This window comes from Cetorhinus maximus, chromosome 11 (assembly GCF_964194155.1).
Source record: "Cetorhinus maximus chromosome 11, sCetMax3.hap1.1, whole genome shotgun sequence".
NCBI lineage: Eukaryota > Metazoa > Chordata > Chondrichthyes > Lamniformes > Cetorhinidae > Cetorhinus > Cetorhinus maximus.
Genome location: NC_135889.1, coordinates 55,605,929 through 55,627,255, shown reverse-complemented (window position 1 = coordinate 55,627,255; position 21,327 = coordinate 55,605,929). Strand labels below are relative to the sequence as shown.

Sequence of the window (21,327 nt, the reverse complement as noted above, 5' to 3'; positions counted from 1 at the left end):
CCGCTCATGGATGAGGTTTCCAAAAAATGTAAAGGCCGCTCGGCCTTTTCACCTGCCCACCAACCATGAGATTGGACGGGCAGCGTTAATTTGATTTTAGTTAGCTTGTTAATGGCCTTAATAGGCCTTTTAATGATCTGTGGGTGCGCAACCGACTCCAGCACACACCCACTGAACGAAATCTTGCGCAAGTGCGCGATGACGTCGTGACACATGCCTGACATCATTGTGTGTCATATTATGCTCGGGTGTGCACCTACACGCCGAACGTAAAATTCTGCCCATAAATACTGCTTAAATGAGTAAAATCTCAAGCATTATCAATCGGTTTCTTAGAATGTCTATGTTTCTAGACCAGTGAAATGGAATTCAGTACCTCATTTAAAGTTGGTTTGATGCTGCAAAACCATAGCTATATTCAGAAATATAAACAACCCAACAAACCTTGTTCTGTTAGCAGCAGAGGCCCACATACATCCATGTTGTATGCTTTCTATGGATTTTAATATCCTTTCTATTATGGGGCACTCATGGCCATCCAACTATGATTTACCCACGACTTTGTACAAATTTATCATAACCTCTTCCCATGTTTATAAAGCCTAATAAAGCTATTTATCCTGTTTATGGCTTTATTTATCTGTGCTCACACTTGCAGGAAATATGTATTTACTTGCTTAGGTATCTCAGTCTGTTCACAGCCTTCACCATTTTCCTATGTATGTCCATACAGCATCCTTGTTTTTCCTTCAAAGTGCATTTCCTTCCACTCTCTATGTTAAATTGCTTCTTCTATCTGTCTGCTTATTCTATTAACATGTCTATGGGTGAAATCTTACCAGTTTAGTCGTGGGCCAAATGGCAGGACCATCTTTGGTTTTGAAATCCAATTAATAAGATCATGAGATTATAAGAAATAGGAACAGGAGTAGGCCATTTGGCCCATCGAGCCTGCTCTACCATTCGATAAGATGATGGCTGATCTGACTGTGACCTTAACTGTCTCCCATAACCCTTGACTCCCGTGTCGATCAAAAACCTAACTCAGTCTTAAATATATTCAATGACCCAGCCACCATTGCTCTCTGAGGAAGAAAATTCCAAAGTGTAACGACGCTCTGAGAGAAGAAGTTCCCCCTCATCTCTATCTGAAATGGGAGACCCCTTACTTTAAACTGTGCCCCCTAGCTCTAGATTCCCCCGTGAGGAAATGTCAAGCCCCCTCAGAAAATGCCATGCACCATTCTAGCAGGACTTCCCTATTCATAGAAACATAGAAACTAGGAGCAGGAGTAGGCCATTCGGCCCTTCGAGCCTGCTTTGCCATTCATTATGATCATGGCTGATCATCCAACTCAACAGCTTGCTCCCACTTTCTCCCCATATCCTTTGATCCCTTTCGCCCCAAGAGCGATATCTAACTCCTTCTTGAAAACATACAATGTTTTGGCCTCAACTGCTTTCTGTGGTAGTGAATTCCACAGGCTCACCACTCTCTGGGTGAAGAAATTTCTGCTCTTCTCAGTCCTAAATGGTCTACCCCATATTCTCAGACTGTGACCCCTGGTTCTGGACTCCCCCACCATCCGGAACATCCTTCCTGCATCTACCCTGTCTAGTCCTGTTAGAGTTTTATAGGTTTCTATGAGAACCCCCTTCATTCTTCTGAACCCCAGCAAATATAATCCTAACTTACTCAATCTCTCCTCACATGTCAGTCCCACCATCCCAGGAATCAGTCTGGTAAACCTTCGCTGCACTCCCTCTATAGCAAGAACATCCTTCCTCAGATAAGGAGACCAAAACTGCACACAATATTCCAGGTGTGGTCTCACCAAGGCCCTGTATAATTGCAGCAAGACATCCCTGCTCCTGTACTCGAATCCTCTCGCTATGAAGGTCAACATACCATTTGCCTTCTTTACCACCAGCTGCACCTGCATGCTTACCTTCAGTGACTGGTGTACAAGGACACCCAAGTCTCATTGTACATTCCCCTCTTTCAATTTATAGCCATTCAGATAATAATTTGCCTTCTTGTTTTTGCTACCAAAGTGGATAAACTCACATTTATCCACATTATACTGCATCTGCCATGCATTTGCCCACTCACTCAGCTTGTCCAAATCACACTGAAGCATCTCTGCATCCTCCTCACAGCTCACCCTCCCACCCAGCTTTGTGTCATCTGCAAATTTGGAGATATTACATTTAGTTCCCTCATCTAAATCATTAATATATATTGTGAATAGCTGGGGTCCCAGCACCGATCCCTGCGATACCCCACTAATCACTGCCTGCCATTCAGAAAAAGACCCGTTTATTCCTACTCTTTGTTTCCTGTCTACCAACCAGTTTTCTATCCATCTCAATACACTACCCTCAATCCCATGAACTTTAATTTTACACGCTAATCTCTTATGTGGGACTTTGTCGAAAGCCTTCTGAAAGTCCAAATAAACCACATCCACTGGCTCCCTGTCATCAGCTCTACTAGTTACATCCTCAAAAAATGCCTATAGATTTGTCAAGCATGATTTCCCTATCGTAAATCCATGCTGACTCTGTCCGATTCTGTCACTGTTTGCCAAGTGCTCAGCTATTAAATCTTTTATAATGGACTCTAGAATTTTCCCCACTACCGACGTCAGGCTGGCTGGTCTATAATTCCCTGTTTTCTCTCTACCTCCCTTTTTTTAATATTCCATCACCCTTGCAATAAAGGCCAACATTCCATCTGCCTTCCTAATTATTTGCTGTACCTGCATGCTAATGTTCTGTGATTCATGTACAGGGACACCCAGACCCCTCTATACCACAGCATTCTGCAGCCTCTTTCCATTAAATAATATGCTGCTTTTCTCTTCTTCTCGCCAAAGTGGACAACTTCACATTTTCCCACATTTCTCAACACAGTGTACCCAACAGTTCTTTACCAGAGCAAACCAATTCACAATTCACATTACTTCTGTCAAAGGAAGGATTACTAATTTATGGGACCATGGCATGTGGATATTTCAGGCTGCAGAAATCACAGGAATGGAGAGAAGACCTGGGAAGGCTGCTTCCCAGTGTCCCGTATTCTTACCAGGAAGTCCTGCTGCGGGATATAAGGTGCTGCAGTGAGATGAGCTCTTCCAAGGACAGGAGGAAGGTGACAACTTTTCCAATAAAGCAGCCATGGCGAGAAGTAGCTGGACATCAGCAGCAGCAGCAGTATGGTCCCTCCAACCCAGCGACAATGCACCAAGAACATCTGGGACCTCAGGATGGTGGGAAAGGTGAGTGGCATAACACTTTCAGGTGCCAAGTCCCACACTCTGACTTTCCCAGCATTCTCCTCTGCAACACACTTCAGAATAATACACCTTGCAGCTCGCATTTCACGCTGGGCGGCAGCACTCAGGGATTGAAAAGCAGCGAGAATTCAGGGAGTGAAAAGCAGTGAGAGTTCAGGAGATTGAAAAGCAGCGAGAGTTCAGGGGTTGAAAAGCAGAGAGAGTTCAGGAATTGAAAAGCAGCGAGAGTTTAGGAATTGAAAATCAGCAAGAGTTCAGGAATTTAAAAGCAGTGAGAGTTCAGGGATTGAAAAGCAGAGAGAGTTCAGGAGATTGAAAAGCAGTGAGAGTTCAGGAATTGAAAAGCAGCGAGAGTTCAGGGATTGAAAAGCAGCGAGAGTTCAGGGATTGAAAAGCAGCGAGAGTTCAGGAGATTGAAAAGTAGCGAGAGTTCAGGAATTGAAAAGCAGCGAGAGTTCAGGGATTGAAAAGCAGCGAGAGTTCAGGAGATTGAAAAGTAGCGAGAGTTCAGGAATTGAAAAGCAGTGAGAGTTCAGGGATTGAAAAGCAGCGAGAGTTCAGGAGATTGAAAAGCAGAGAGAGTTCAGGGATTGAAAAGCAGCAAGAGTTCAGGGATAGAAAAGCAGTGAGAGTTCAGGAGATTGAAAAGCAGCGAGAGTTCAGGAGATTGAAAAGTAGTGAGAGTTCAGGAATTGAAAAGCAGCGAGAGTTCAGGAGATTGAAAAGCAGTGAGAGTTCAGGGATTGAAAAGCAGCAAGAGTTCAGGGATTGAAAAGCAGTGAGAGTTCAGGGATTGAAAAGCAGTGAGAGTTCAGGAATTGAAAAGCAGTGAGAGTTCAGCAATTGAAAAGCAGCGAGAGTTCAGGGATTGAAAAGCAGTGAGAGTTCAGCAATTGAAAAGCAGTGAGAGTTCAGCAATTGAAAAGCAGAGAGAGTTCAGGAATTGAAAAGCAGTGAGAGTTCAGGAGATTGAAAAGAAGTGAGAGTTCAGGAGATTGAAAAGCAGTGAGAGTTCAGGAGATTGAAAAGCAGCGAGAGTTCAGGAGATTGAAAAGCAGTGAGAGTTCAGGAGATTGAAAAGCAGTGAGAGTTCAGGAATTGAAAAGCAGCGAGAGTTCAGGGATTGAAAAGCAGTGAGAGTTCAGGAGATTGAAAAGCAGTGAGAGTTCAGGGATTGAAAAGCAGTGAGAGTTCAGGAGATTGAAAAGCAGTGAGAGTTCAGGGATTGAAAAGCAGTGAGAGTTCAGCAATTGAAAAGCAGTGAGAGTTCAGGGATTGAAAAGCAGCGCGAGTTCAGGAATTGAAAAGCAGCGAGAGTTCAGGAGATTGAAAAGCAGTGAGAGTTCAGGGATTGAAAAGCAGCGAGAGTTCAGGAGATTGAAAAGCAGTGAGAGTTCAGGGATTGAAAAGCAGTGAGAGTTCAGGGATTGAAAAGCAGTGAGAGTTCAGGAGATTGAAAAGCAGTGAGAGTTCAGGGATTGAAAAGCAGTGAGAGTTCAGGGATTGAAAAGCAGAGAGAGTTCAGGGATTGTAAAGCAGCGAGAGTTCAGGAATTGAAAAGCAGTGAGAGTTCAGGAGATTGAAAAGCAGTGAGAGTTCAGGAATTGAAAAGCAGCGAGAGTTCAGGAGATTGAAAAGCAGAGAGAGTTCAGGGATTGAAAAGCAGCGAGAGTTCAGGGATTGAAAAGCAGTGAGAGTTCAGGGATTGAAAAGCAGTGAGAGTTCAGGGATTGAAAAGCAGCGAGAGTTCAGGGATTGAAAAGCAGCGAGAATTCAGGGATTGAAAAGCAGAGAGAATTCAGGGATTGAAAAGCAGAGAGAGTTCAGGAATTGAAAAGCAGCGAGAGTTCAGGGATTGAAAAGCAGCGAGAGTTCAGGGATTGAAAAGCAGAGAGAGTTCAGGAATTGAAAAGCAGTGAGAGTTCAGGGATTGAAAAGCAGAGAGAGTTCAGGAATTGAAAAGCAGCGAGAGTTCAGGAGATTGAAAAGCAGAGAGAGTTCAGGATTGAAAAGCAGCGAGAGTTCAGGGATTGAAAAGCAGTGAGAGTTCAGGGATTGAAAAGCAGCGAGAGATCAAGAGATTGAAAAGCAGCGAGAGTTCAGGGATTGAAAAGCAGCAAGAGATCAAGAGATTGAAAAGCAGCGAGAGTTCAGGGATTGAAAAGCAGCGAGAGTTCAGGAGATTGAAAAGCAGCAAAGATATACCCTTTGAGCTAGGTAGAGTCTTCTGCTACCAGGCTGCCTCATGCGCCCTCCTTGTTCACTTCCACTCATTTCCTATGGCCACCTCAGCACCCCCTGGCCATTACACAGCTGCACAATGTGGCTGCATTGGGCCACTCTCCTTCTCACTGGACAAGTCAGAGTCTGAAAACACTAATCCCATCACTAGATGAAGCCTCCACTGCCTTGAGGCTTCTACTGACCTTTGCCCTGCTTCCGTGGCTACTTTTGACTTGGGAGTTATGTATCCAGCAGCAGCAGCAAATCACTTTGGCCCCATCCTCTGCAGACCCACCAAACCTGTTAGCCTGGCTTGGTTACGGACACATGCTGCAGACATATCGACAGAGCTGCCATTTATCCTCCCACTCTGCTGGTGCTGCTAGCCTGCCTTGTTCCAGTAGGCGAGCCTCTGACCCTCCTTATTTCCTGTGCACCCCTGGTAAGATTGCTGGTGAGGCGAGTGGTATTATTGCTGGATTAGTAATCCAGAGACCCAGGGTAATGCTCTAGGGACCTTGGTTCGAATCCCACCATGGCAGATGGTCGAATTTGAATTCAATAAAAATATGGAATTAAAATCTCTAATGATGATCATGAAACCATTGTTGAATGTCGTAAAAACCCATCTGGTTCACTAATGTCCTTTAGGGAAGGAAATCTGCTGCCCTTACCTGGTCTGGCCTACATGCTGACTTAACTGGCTTAAATGGCCTAGCAAGCTACTCAGTTGTATCAAACTGCTATAAAGTCTCAAAAAAGGGATGAAACTAGATGACCACCCAGCATTGACCCAGGCACCGGAAATGACAATGGCAAACTCAGCCCTCTCAACCCTGCAACGTCCTCCTTACTAACATCTGGGAGATGTCTCACAGGCTAGTCAAGCAACAGCCTGATACAGTCATCCTTATGGAATCATATCTTACCACCATCACCATCCCTGGGTATGTGGGAGGTGCCAACATAGTGGCGTAGAGTCAGGAGGGAGCTGCCCTGGAAGTCCTCAACACCGACACTGGACCCCATGAAGTCTCATGGCATCAGGTCAAACATGGGCAAGGAATCCTCCTGCTGATTACCACATCCTGCCCTCCCTCAGCTGATGAATCAGTGCTCCTCCATGTTGAACATCACTTGGAGGAAGCACTGAGGGTGGCAAGGGTGCAGAATGTACTCTGGGTGGGGGACTTCAATGTCCATCACCAAGAGTGGCTCAGTAGCACCACTACTGACCTAGCTGGCCGAGTCCTAAAGGACATGGCTGCTAGACTGGGTCTGCAGGTTGTGAGGGAACCAACAAGAGGGAAAAACATATTTGACCTCATCCTCACCAACCTGCCTGCCGCAGGTGCATCTGTCCATGACAGTATCGGTAGGAGTGACCACCGTATAGTCATTGTGGAGATGAAGTCCCGCCTTCACTTTGGGGATACCCTCCATCGTGTTGTGTGGCACTACCACCGTGCTAAATGGGGATAAATTTCGAACAGATCTAGCAACTCAAGACTGCAGTCATGAGGCACTGTGGGCCATCGGCAGCAGCAGATTGTACTCGAATACAATCTGTAACCTCGTGGCCTGGCATATCCCCCACTCTTCCATTATCATCAAGACAGGGGATCAAACATGATTCAATGAAGAGTGCAGGAGGGCATGCCAGAAGCAGCATCAGGCATACCTAAAAATGAGCTGTCAACCTGGTGAAGCTATAACACAGGACTACTTGTGTGCCAAACAGCATAAGCAGCAAGTGATAGACAGAGCTAAGCGAACCCACAGCCAACGGATCAGAATTAAGATCTGCAGTCCTGCCACATACAGTTGTGAATGTTGGTGGAGAATTAAACAACTCACTGGAAGAGGAGGCTCCACAAATATCCCCATCCTCAATGATGGGGGAGCCCAGCACATCAGTGCAAAAGATAAGGCTGAAGCATTTGCTACAACCTTTAGCTAGAAGTGCCGAGTGGATAATCCATCTCAGCCTCCTCCGGAGGTCCCCAGCATCACAGATGCCAGTCTTCAGCCAATTCAATTCAATTCACGTGATATCAAGAAACAGCTCAAAGCACTGGATCGTGCAAAGGCTATGGGCCCTGACAATATTCCGGCAATAGTACTGAAGACTTGTGCTCCAGAACTTGCCGCGCCCCTAGCCAAGCTGTTCCAGTACAGATACAACACTGACATCGACCTGGCAATGTGGAAAATTGCCCAGGTATGTCCTGTACACAAAAAGCAAGAGAATCCAAACAGGCCAATTCCCACTAGTCTATTCTCGATCATCAGTAAAGTAATGGAAGGGGTCATCAACAGTGCTATCAAGCAGCACTCGCTTAGCAATAACCGACTCACTGACGCCCAGTTTGGGTTCTGCCGGGGCCACTCAGCTCCTGACCTCATTACAGACTTGGTTCAAACATAGACAAAAGAGCTGAACTCCAGATGTGAGGTGAGAGTGACTGCCCTTGACATAAAGGCCGCATTTGACCGAGTGTGGCATCAAGGAGCCCTAGCAAAACTGGAGTCAATGGGAATCAAGGGGAAAACTCTCCGCTGGTTGGAGTCACACCTAGCTCAAAGGAAGATGGTTGTGGTTGTTGGAGGTCAATCATCTCAGCTCCAGGACATCACCGCAGGAATTCATCAGGGTAGTGTCCTAGGCCTAACCATCTTCAGCTGCTTCATGAATGACCTTCCTTCCATCATAAAGTCAGAAGTGGGGATGTTCGCTGATAATAGCACAATGTTCAGCACCATTTGTGACTCTTCAGATACTGAAGCAGTCCATGTCCAAATGCAGCAAATCCTGGGCAATATCCAGGCTTGGGCTGACAAGTGGCAAGTAACATTCGTGCCACACAAGTGTCAGGCAATAACTATCTCCAACAAGAGAGAGCCTAACCATTGCCCCTTGACGTTCAATGGCATTACCATCACTGAATCCCCCACTATCAACATCCTGGGGGTTACCATTGACCAGAAACTGAACTGGACTAGCCATATAAATACTATAGCTACAAGAGCTAGGAACCCTGCGATGAGTAACTCACCTCCTGACTCCCCAAAGCCTGTCCACCATCTACAAGGCACAAGTCAGGAGTCTGATGGAATACTCCCCGCTTGCCTGGATGAGGGGAGCTCCCACAACACTTAAGAAGCTTGACACTATCCAGGGCAAAGCAGCCCACTTGATTGGCAGCACATCCACTAACATTCACTCCTTCCACCACCAATGCACAGTAGCAGCAGTGTGTACCATCTACAAGATGCACTATAGAAACTCAGGAAAGCTCCTTCCGAATCCACGACTGCTACAATCTAGAAGGACAAGGGCAGCAAACAGATGGGAACACCACCACCTGAAAGTTCCCCTCCATGCCACACACTATCCTGACTTGAAAATATATCGCCGTTCCTTCACTGTCGCTGGGTCAAAATCCTGGAACTCCCTCCCTAACAGCACTGTAGCTGTACCTACACCACAGAGACTGCAGCGGTTCAAGAAGGCAGCTCACCCCACCTTCTCAAGGGCAACTAGGGATGGGCAATAAATGCTGGCCCAGCCAGCGAAGTCCACATCCCGTGAATGAAAAAAAATGCCTGTTAAAATGTTGCTATATTGGCTCCTTTATTATGTTAAAGGCCTTCCCGCCTTCTTTCAGTTTGCTATCGATCTGTCACTTCAGCCGCCCTTGGAAAAATCGGCCAATGGTGGGAAGAGGCTGGCTATTTTACCGCCACCACCCCAACCCTCCCCCTCCCCCCATTCCCATTTTCATGCGGCTGATAAAATTCTGCCCATAGATTGGAATCATAGGTTGAAGCACAGACTATCAGAGTTAATAGAATGCCATATAGATGGCTCAGGAGAGAGCAGTTAATGTGGGTCAGGGTCCACAATATTTAGTGCTCCTCCAGAGTTGTATGAGAATGCAGATTTTATTGAACCTGCTTTGAAACTGATGCTAGTGATGCACAATCACTTGAATTTTTCTGCACAAGTGTGGCAGACAGTCTCCGTAGGACTCTGGAATGTAATACCCTGACATGCCATGCTATTTGTCATAAATGAGATCATGCAGGAATGGTTGTCTGGACTGCATTCCATAGATGACATTGCAAAGCTCTTCTAGGCTCAGTGGACCAAATAAGAATGTGTCTATCAGCAGTGGCATGAGTGCAGTAGCATTATGTCAATGGCAGATCCAGAGCATCACTTAGTCCTGCACAATTGGCGTCAGGCACTCTTTAACATAATAAGATCAAAGCAACTCCAGCACTGCTGCAATGTGGCTTTTTGCAGATACAAATTCTACATTCAATAGAACTTCCCAGCCCCTTAAGCAGCCATAAATTAGTGGTACATTCTTTATTAGAAATGCTGTGAATTTTACAGTTATTGGTGAAGCAAAGGAACTCGCTGCAGATCTTGAAGAAAGCCTTGCTAACAATCTTTGTGTTGAGAATTTTAACTCCCTCAATGTGCAATGGATTGCAGCGTTCTTTAATGGGGATGGAGCTGTAGTAATGCTGTCAAGCTATCCAAGAAATCAATCACATTAAAGAATTCTCACAGATAGTTAGCCAAGAAATGGAAAGCACTAAAATCAAATCATTTTTTAAAAACTTTACATACAGAAAAATAAAGATTAGGACATATACATGGGGCAAATGTAGAAGCTCCAATATCATGAAAAAACTTCCTTAAAGAAAATAGAAATTTGCTTTTAAAAATCGAATTAATCTTAATGGCGACATTTAACAAAATTCCACAAATACAAAATTATTTATTACTCAGATTACTGTTAAAAATCCAATTAAACCTGATTCAATAAGGTGCAGGACGTGGGGGAGATGGCTGTGGTGTGAGGGGTGATCCACTGCACAGCCTGTGGCAAATCACAACGTCAGGATTTCTATGTTAATGTGTGTTTGTGCTCAATCCTGAAATTGCAGTCAGCTTCAAAGGGGAAAACGATCGTGGACGCTGCCTGTTAGCTGTCAATAACTCCTGCAAAATCTAGCCCATAGTAAAAATGGATTGACTTTCCCTATATTTTATAGTATGTAATTTGACTGTCCTGCAGTAAAGAAAGTTTCAGGGGCATAAATGTATAGGAGACAGCACATATGCAATTTTCTGCAACAAAATATGAACAGGAAAATAAACTAGCAGTTCTGTGTAAATATGCCCAATCAAAAATAATATTGTTGAATTGAACAACAACAACTTGCATGTATATAATGTAGTAAAATGTCCCAAGGCACTTCACAAGAGCGTTATCAAATAAACACTGACATTGAGACACATAAAAAGATATTAGGGCAGATAACCAAAAGCTTGATCAATGAGGTAGGCTTTAAGGAATTTCTTAAAGTAGGGACAGAGAGGCGTAGGGAGGGAATTGCAGAACTTAGTCTTGGGCAATTGAAAGCACGATTAAAAATTGGTCATACAACTGGAGGAGCACAAAGATTTAGCGAGGTTGTAGGAATGAGGCATGTTACATAGATAGGGAAGGGCGAGGGCCAAGGAGAGATTTGAAAACAATGATGGAAATATTAAAATTAGGGCATCACCAAACCAGAAGTCAAAGTAGGTCAGCAAGGACAAAAGTGATTAGTTAATGGAACTTGGTGCAAATTAGGATACAGACAGCAGAGTTTTGGACAGGTTCAAGTTTATGGAGTGTGGAAGATGGGAGGATGGTTAGGGTATTGTTAGAATAGTCATGTATAGAGGTTACAGAGTTAGGAATGTTGACCATGGTGATATTGTTAAACACCCAAAATATTAATACAATTTTTCTGACCTACTCTGTACCATATCACAAAGCTATTCTTGCCTAATCCAAGTATCTGAAACATTGTTTTCATCCCCTAAATGTCTGCTCAGTAAGGATCTTGCCTCACCCAAATGCCTGTTCTCTGTTGAGTCATGGCAATTGTCTTGAAATGATATGAATTATGGATATGCTGCATAACCCACATTTTTTATCCTTTATCCTTTTTTCTCCTTCAAAGTGCTGTGGCATGCTTGATTGCCTGAGTGAATAAACATCATGTGACCTCAGGGTTTTCACACACATGGGCCTGGATTTTGCAGTCAGTGGCGAAGCAACAGCACTCAAGGAAGCTCCCCACAAAGATCTAGCGAGGTCTATAACATGGATTTCACATTCCTCAACATTAATTTGAACCTGGCACCAGAAGGGATCTCCAGGCCTCCACCAATGATGTCATCAAGTAGCATTCACATGGAAAAATTCTCACAGACAGCAAACCAGCAAATAAAATGCGTTGATTATCCATTTTGTATAAAGCAAAATAAAGAGTGGAGCATGGACATAAGAAGCTGAAATATCAAAAACAAACTGAAAAAATAGCTTTTATTATATGGAGAAGACAATAGGCAGAATTTTTGGCTCTGCGTGCGGGTGCATGCTCGAGCATAAAATAGTGCGCGATGACGTCGGGCGAGCTTCCCAAAGTCATCACACACTCACACGATATTTTGGTTGGCGGGCATGTGCTAAATTTGAAAGTGCACCCGCCGATAATTCAGAGGGCTATAACACCCATTAATGGCGCAATTAACTGGGATTTTCTGCTGCCCGTCCAAACTTATGGCTGGTGGGCGGGCAAAACGGCCAGGCGGCCTTTGCATTTTTTAGGAAACCCATCCAAGGGCGGGATGAGGTTTCTGTGATTAAATAAAAAAAATAAAAATGTTTGGGCAGAATTTTCATGTTGTATATGTTCAGGTGTTTGTTTCTGATGCGTTGGCATTTTTTTCCCGGTTTTTAGAATCTTCATTTTTTGTAACTAAATTCTTCAGCTCTCTGAGGCAGCTCGCTGCCTTCAATGAGTTTTCATTCCGTGCTCCCCTACGCCTGTGCTGACTTCAGCGCACACCCTCCTCCTGCTCCCAACCCAGTGCTGATTGTATCAGCGCACGCTTCATGTTGGCTGGCAGTTAATTGGCCAGCCAGCATGAAATCCCGGTTGGGGCAGATTGCGGTCAGCAGTCCGTTTCCCGACCGCTCCCAGGCCCGCCGATTGCGCCCGCCCACCAAACTGAAAATTCAGGCCTATGATTTTTTTGCTATAGAAAATTCTGGCTTTCAATAAGTATAGAATTAGTTTTCCAGGGCCGGAGAAGCTTTTCAGCGTGAGTCATGAACATAATATGCCATTAGAAATCCAGTTACACCTCATTAACAAAACATGACTTTTCTAATATATAAATTATAACTTTTCTGTGGGTTTCTAACCATTTTATTACCGTGTAAATTAGAAAGTTCTCATCAATTTGGACATTTCTAATTGATTGAAGCCTGTGGGGATTCAACAATGCACCCATGGGACAGGCATCGAATTAGCGACAGCAACTTCTGAATTTCCGTGTTTAACTGTGCATGTGCGAGCTCCTGAAATTGCCCCGATTCAGAGGAGTAATGACAATGAATGCTGACAGTTTCACCGTCATTATAACTGCAAAATCCAGATCATGATATTCTGGAGTTTCGTAAAAGTGCAGGAGTTTGAATGTTTGGGCTATTTAGACAGTCCACCTCAATCACAGCTGTGATTTGCAGTTAAATATACACCTTTGGAAGAGCCTTCCCAGCTGTGTAATGTTATTGTGTTTCCCATTATTAACTTGAAACAAGATCTTTACAAGAATTTAACAAGTATTTTTGATGGCTCATTACTTGTTATCTAGAGGGGTAGGAATCTTTAGCGAAGCAGGATGAAATGTCTATTAGCACATCCTTTGCATGCAATAGAAGTCCCACTATTCGCTCCTTTTGATACTAATCTACTTTTTGACACAGTTCTCAAGCAGAAAAATGTAGCTTGGTGGGTCTCTTAAACCTATGGAATATTATCATTTTTTCACTAAAAAGTCAGTACAGCTATGCTAATATAATAAAAGAGGCCAAATAGTGATATATAGAAGCCAGATTAGAAATGTGGCAATGCCAATTTAGAAGGAAAGATGTTATGCGAAGGCCAAATAAATGGGATAATCAACTTCTAAAATGGTAATTACAATCAAAATTAGAGATGGGATAAAATAACAGAACTGAAGACTATGTGTACATGATCAAAGCCACTGTAAAATATTTACATTTAAGTGCATACCTCTTGCGTGGTCTTGTGAAATTTAACTGTCATAAGAAAAACCAATTCATAGTCCTTTATTTCACTCTTTACTTGCTGGTGAAGATTTAGTAACTCTGCGATTTTTTCATTTCTTTCCTTTAGGTAAACACCCTTCAGTGTTAAAAGCTCAGCTATTTTCACTCTGTATTCCACCTCAGCATTCAACTGCTATAATAAAAAAGAAAATCACCAAATCAACATTGTGGAATTAATAATTCACGGTAATGTGCAGTAAAAGTAAGTCATCACATTCCAGCCCACAATGAACCATTAAGGATAATTTCATGGTAAATTACATTCAGATCACATTTCACCATATATATGCACTATTGCTTCCAACTTAAACCAAGATGCAGGTGGCAACATCAGATAAATTTTACTACAACATTTATTCAAAATGAACAGAAAAATTAGAGACAACAATTTTGTTACAAACCTGAAAATGAATACTCAATACACTTTTTGTATGCAAATATTTCTGTCTGGTTTACTAAATATCTGGAATAACCTCTATAATAGATCACAAGGTACTCACGGAAGAGAAAGACAATTCAACCTTAATTTTCACCTCCACCACTCTATCCAGGAATTCATTCCATGAATTGATCACGCTTAGTTTGATGAAAGCCTGATGCCTGCTTAAATTTGCTTTCAACTAGTGCAAAGATAAGAAGGTCATAGGTTTGAGCCCCTCTCCAGAGACTTGAGCACATAATCTAGGCTGATGCTTCAATGCAGAATTGGATGTGCCGCCCTTCAGGTGAAATGACTTTTTTATGGCCCTGCTTGCCCTATGGATGGCCATAAAAAATTCCATTTCCCTTTCTGAAGAAGAGCAGGGAGTTCTCCTGCTGTCCTAATCAATATTTATTCATTTATCCCTCAAACAAAATCAATAAAACAGGTTATTTGGTCATTTATTTTATTGCAGTTTCTGGCATCTTTCCTCATATTCCTGACCTCTAAAACTAGGGATGAAAATTACTTTCTGCAGCACTTACCCTGTTTAATTTTCTCCCCCTGTGCTTTGCCATTGTAACCATTCTTCACGTATGAAACTAGACACTAGTCAGGTATCCAACTGCGGGAAGATCGCACCCAAACTTAATCTTGTCCTGATCAAATGTCCACTGATGCAAGTTTCCAATAAGGAGTAGAACTCTGAATGAATTCCATCCCTAGCCCGAGGTGCTAAAGTCAATTATGCCATACTTATCAGTTCAATTAATCTGGCATAGACCAATAGATGAATCTACGACCTTCCTGGTTTGTATGATATTGTATTTTTTTTAAACGCGCTATCAGGCTTGTCGTACTTTTTAATTTCCCAATTCTTAGAAAGGTAACACTCCTTACCTGCAAATGTGTCTTTGCTTTATTGAATTTATCTTGCAGCTCCACAAGAGCCTCAAGATTGCATCCCAGGTCAATACTGAACGGTGGAATAAGATCATCTTCCAGCATCTTCAAACAGTGAGTTGTCTGAACAAAAGAACTCAGAAGTGGCCTTTCATTTTAGATAGCATTTAATTTCTCAAATTTACTGACAATTGAACAATATTATGCTTCTGTGAATCTATACTAAAATGTGTTTAAAGTTGTACATTGAAAAAATCAAATAATTCTGTACATTTCTAGAGGTAAGTGAATAAGAAACACCGAGATAAAAAGAGGCATTCAGCTGGTCAAGCCTGTTCCTTCCATAGACCATAAACTAATTTACAACTTACTTTTTAACATGCAACCAGAGGACAGAGGGCTTAAAATTCCATGTTTTCAAGAGCAAAAATAGTGTAGTTCCAGCATTGGGGCCAGAACTTGGAATGCAACATACTAGGGCATAGCATAACTCTGTTAATAGTAAGCTGCTTTTGCTATTCAGTGTTCATGTAATCTGGAATAAGTAGTTTGCTTAGCTTGGCACCTCATGTTCAGGTATGACTGTTGCTGACTTGAACCAAGTTTGATGATGGAGGAGTATGCGCCTTGCCGGGCTACCAGATTACAGATTGTGGTGGGATACAATTCTGCTGTTGCCCATGAATGTTTGGCTTTGAGCTGCTAGATCAGTTCTTAATCTAGCCATTTAGCTCTGTGATAGTGCCACACAACAGAATGGAGGATGTACTCATTGTCAATTCAGGACCTACTTTTCATGAGGACTGTGCAATGATCACTGCTACCAATATTGCCAAGGACAGATATATCTGCATCAGGTAGATTGGCCAGGTAGATACATTCATAACACAGTTAAAAAAAGGCTGATTCAGGCCAACAAAAGAGAATCTGACCACCTTCCCTTGACTTTCAACAACATTACCCATCTCTGAATACCTTACCATCAACCTCCTGAGGGGTTACCATAGACCAGGAATTGAGCTGGTTCTGCCATATAAACATTGTGGTTACAACAGTAGGTTAGAGTCTGGGAAATCTGCAGCGAGTAACTCACCCCCTGCCTCATCAAAGCCTGTCCACCATGTGCACTTCACAAGTCAGGAGTGTGATGGAATATTCTCCACTTGCCTAGATGAGTGTAGCTCAAGCACTCAAGAAACTCTACACCATCCAAGATAAAGCAACCCGCTTTATCAGCTTTCCATCCACCATTTGAAACATTCACACCTTCCATCAGCAGTGCATAATGTCAGTAATGTGTACCAACTGCACAATGCACTGTAGTAACTCACCAAGGCTCCTTCAGCTGCACCTTCCAAATTTGTGACTTCTATCTCTTGGAAGGACAAGGGCAGCAGGAGTATGGGAACGCCATCACCTGCAATTTTCCCTCCACACCTTTGTGACATGGAAATATATCAGCGTTCCTTCACTGTCGTGGGTCAAAATCCTGGAACTCCCTATCTAACAGCACTGTGGATGTACCCACACCACATTGAATGCAGCAGTTCAAGTAGGTGGCTCACCACCACCTTCTCAAGAGCAATTAGGGATGGGCAATACATGCTGGACTTGGCAGCGACACCCACAACTCATAAACGAGTAAAAATATATAATTTATTAAAATTACACAATATTTCCAGAGATAGCATTTTTTCAGAAATTAATAAACAATCCAGTGAAAAATCAATTGAAGGAACCTGGGGCCGGACTTTCATCCAAAAGGTGGGTAGCTGTAACTTCCCAGCTCAGCCTGCCCGTCTTGGGAGAAAGTGCCTACAAAGGTGGAATTTTTGTTCAGGGTATAGGGGGAAGGTATGTGAGAATGGATTTTTTTTTAAATATCTAGGGGGAATATTATGCTATTCTGCAAAGAAGGTTATGTGTGTGTGTGTGTGTGTGTGTAAATAATTTAATTAAACTGAAGACAGTCAGGCTGCAAGGTCCGAAGGCAGTAAGTAGTGGGGTACAAGTAAGTAGATTAGCTCTAACATTTGCATTTTTAGATAAGTTGAGAGATTGTTTGAATTTCAAAGGAAAATGTTTGCATTTTGCAGGAGTTCATAGGTAAACATGTAGTGGGGATATCATTTTTTTTTACTGATCCAAAATCAAAGACAAGATGGAAACATGAAAGATCTTATATTTGGAAGGGTTTGAGTTTCAAAAGGGTGTGAGAACAATGGGTAAAGATGAAAGAGGAAGAGCATATTTAAGGAAAGATTGAAAGCTGTATGAGGTGAGTGGCCATGTGAGAATGTTGCAGGGTGGGCTGTGCAAAGACAAATGTATGAAAAAGCAGCCTCTAGCTACCGCAGAGAAGTGCTTGCTTGTTCCAGAAAGCAAGGATTTATTACAAGCCTTGGATTTCCATTGTTGAGTGAGAGGGAGAGAAGCTTGTGAAATACCTCCCTTATAGCAACAGCGGGTGCCTTGCGGTAATATTACTGGATGCTTTATAGATTAAGAATTTATTGGGACTGTTGCCTGAAAAAGGATATTTACTTGTGAGTCTAGCTAGGTAGAAATCTTTTGGGAACTGTTATAAGACTAAATTTAATTGTGTAACTGTAATCTTGTGTGTTTAAAGTTTCTTTTCTTTTGTTAATAAATGTTTTAATTTAATATTTAAAATCTCCAAAAGTGTTAGTGGAATCTTTCCTTCTGACTTTAGTGCACATACCTTCTCACAATAAATAAAAATTGCAAAATTGTTTTGAAAGCCTGACCAAGTTTGACTTTGGGATTTGGTCAGCCTGGCAAATAACACCTGCCATATCATAACAGGTGTTAATAGGGGTCGAGACTGGCCAACCCCAAGAGTATGAAGGCAGGCACAGGGGCTGCCAGGTGCAGAGGCAGGTTGTTTCAAAGGACCACCCTAGTGCTCTTCCATCATCCCAGTGACAATAAAATTAATTTTTTGAAAACCCTCTTGCCCTCACCCCTCACACTCCCTCATCCCCAACACACTCCCCATATTCCATCTATGCCAGCGCATGCTATCTCATGCCCCTCATATCCTCCATGTCAACCAATGTCCCTCCGTCCACCCCCCATGGCCCCTCATACTCTCCATGCCAAGCTATGCCCTTCCACCCACCACTCATGGCCCCTCATACTTTCCATGCCAAGCTATGCCCCTCCACCCACTGCCATGACCCCTTTTACCCTCAATGAAAGGCTTTGCCCCTCCACCTACCCCTATGGTCCCGCACTCTTTCATGTCAACCTATAGCATTTCTAAGCCCATTCTCCCAATATACTCTTTGTACAAAACGTATGAGCCCTATAGTAACAATAGAATGTGTGCAAAAGCTTAAAAAAAACATGCATTCATAACTTTCTACTTTCTTAAAAAAACACTTTTACTAAAGCTTTATGAGAGTGTCAATCATCCAACCCATTAAAGTATCAATAGTGGAAACTGCAAGCATGTAACACCTCTTTGTCTTGTGTAAATAAACATTATGCAATTGAGAAATGGATTTTTAAAATTCTTTGACGGCATGTGGGTGTCACTGCCCACCCTTAATTGCCCTTGAGAAGGTGACGATGAGCTGCCTTCTTGAACCACTGCAGTCCATGTGGTATATGTACACTCAAAGTGCTGTTATGAAGGGAGTTCCAAGGTTTTGATCCAGCAACAGTGGAAGGAAAGGTGATATAGTTCCAAGTCAGGATGGTGTGTGGCTTGGATTGGAACTTGCAGTTGGTGGTGTTCCCATACATCTGTGGCCCTTGTCCTTCTAGGTGGTGGAGGTTGTGGCTTTGGAAGGTGCTATTGAAGGAGCCTTGGTGAGTTGCTAGAATGCATCTTATAGGTGGAACACACTGCTGCCACTGTGCGTTTTATGGTGGTGGGAATGAATGCTTAAGGTGGTGGATGGGGTGCCAATCAAGTGGGCTGCTTTGTCCTGGATGGTGTCGACTGTTTTTGGAGCTGTACTCATCCGGCAAGTAGAGAGTATTCCATCACACTCCTGATGCCTTGCAGTTAGTGAACGGGCTTTGGGGAGTTAGGAAGTGAGTTACTCTCCACAGGATTCCCAGCCTATGATCTGCTGTTGTAGCCATAGCATTTATGGCTGGTCCAGTTCAGTTTCTGGTCAATGGTAACATCCAGGATGGTGATTGTGTGGGATTAAGTGATGGTAGTGCCATTGAATGTCAAGGGGAAATGGTTCAATTCTCTCAATTCCCATTAGTTCTGGAGCACAAGTCTTCAGTACAATTGCTCGAATATTGTCAGGGCCCATAGCCTTTGAGGTGTCCAGTGCCTTCAGCCTTTTCTCCAGGTTCACAGCTCATTTTTAGGTATTCCTGGTGCTGCTCCTGGCATGCCTTCCTGCACTCTTCATTGAACCAGGATTGATTCCCCCGACTTGATTGTAATTTTAGAGTGGGGAATACGCTGGGCTATGAGGTGACAGATTATGGTTGAATACAATTCTGCTGCTGCTACAGGTCCACACTGCCTCATGGATGCCCAGCTTTGCGTTGCTAGATCTGTTCAAAATCTATCCCATTTAGCACAGTGGAAGTGCCACACAACACGGTGCAAAGACAGGACTTCGTCTCCACAAGGGCTGTGCTCTGATCACTCCTACTGATACTGACATGGATACATGCATATACGACAGGTAGATTGGTGAGGACGAGGTCAAGTCGGTTTTTCCCTCTTGTTCACTCACCTCCTGCTGCAGACTCAGTCTAGCAGCTATGTACTTTAGGACTCGGCCAGCGCAGCCAGTAGTGGTGCGACCGAGCCACTCTTGCTGATGGGCATTGAAGTCCCCACTCAGAGTACAATCTGTGCCCTTGCCACCCTCATGGCTTCTTCCAAGTGGTTTTTAACATGGAGGAGCACTAAATCATCAGCTGTTTTGGGGGCGGGTGGAGGGTTGGCGCGGTAGGTAATAATCAGTTGGAGGTTTCCTTGCCCATGTTTGACCTGATGCCATGAGACCTCATGGGGTCCAAAGCCAATGTTGAGGACTCCCAGGGCAACTCCCTCATGACCGTATACCACTGTGCCGCCACCTCTGGTGGGTCTGTCCTGCTGGTGGGACAGGACATACCCAGGGATGGTGATGGTGCTGTTTGGGACATCGTGAGTATGACTATGTTAGGCTGTTACTTGACACGTCTATGGGAAGTTCTGCCAATTTTGGGGGGGGGGGGGGGGGGGGCGGAATGGGGGGTGCAGGTGGGGGGAGGGAGAAGGGAGGGGCATAGTTTGGCATCGGGGGGAATGAGTAAGACCTTCTAACCTTACCTTTCAAAAGGTTCCCTTACCCAGACCATGATACACAGCACCTCTGTGATGTCATGAACCACTAGCCCTTGAAAAGTTGACCCAATTCCATGAAACTTTAGGGGCTAATAGATGCCTATTTCCGCAGTAGAGTAGAGCCAGCCAGGTCAGGTGTGCAGAGTGGGGCTCACAAACTTCACCAGCCCGCATCCTTATCCTGCGCTGGTGAAAACTGGGGGCACGGTAATGGGGCTGGAAATCACCCGAATCGGATCGTGGCCAACATTTTTAAAGATCTGCAGAGTGCCCCTGATTCTGTGAAAATCCAGCCCCTATTGTTTACAAATGAGCAAAAGTCTTATAAAATTGTGATGCTTAAATGATCATTTGCACAGTTATACCTTACCTTTTTAAGTTGCTCTTTGAATTTCTTCCACTGTTTTTTGACTGATTGAATTTGGTTTAGCTGAAGTTGGTAACTTGTCCACTGATCTGTGAGAGCCAATTTTCTCTTATTTAGCTGATCAATCCTATTTTCAATTACATTTACTGACTTTTTCAAGTTTAGATTCAAGCTTTCGTTTCTCTGTAAAATGAAGAAACGTACAGTTTCAGCAAGAAGCTATTTCATTCAGATAAATATTTCACAATAGAGTTTTCCCAATTAACGCCACAATTTGTACTCTCATGATTAATAAGGACAGTATTTCATTGTAAGCAGTGCAACTTAAATTAGCTTTGCCATGAAGTTTAAGAAAATAGAACAGATTAATTTACACTATTTAAAGAATGGTATCAGAATGTTAGCTATCAGTGGGAATTGACATCATGAATTCATGTCTTCCTGATCTCGGCCACTTCAACTGGATCAAACCAGGACCAAGCTTTTTTCAGTAGGATTTTCTAATGATGGATTGAAAGCTTTGGACTGATAAGGTTTATCCTCATCACTCAGCTACAGGAGAGAACCATCTT

At 43.3% G+C, this 21,327-nt stretch overlaps 1 protein-coding gene across 1 annotated transcript in view; it reads right to left on the bottom strand.

The window, feature by feature from the left end:
- The window catches only part of ttn.2 (titin, tandem duplicate 2), a 694,778-nt gene that overhangs the window by 513,163 nt on the left and 160,288 nt on the right, over positions 1-21,327 (bottom strand). Inside the window, exons 13-15 of the mRNA XM_078552010.1 lie at positions 20,759-20,938; positions 15,054-15,179; positions 13,677-13,865 (exon numbers count right to left, since the gene is read on the bottom strand). Coding sequence (XP_078408136.1) covers positions 13,677-13,865; positions 15,054-15,179; positions 20,759-20,938 — 495 coding nt within the window. The remainder of the gene's footprint in view (positions 1-13,676; positions 13,866-15,053; positions 15,180-20,758; positions 20,939-21,327) is intronic.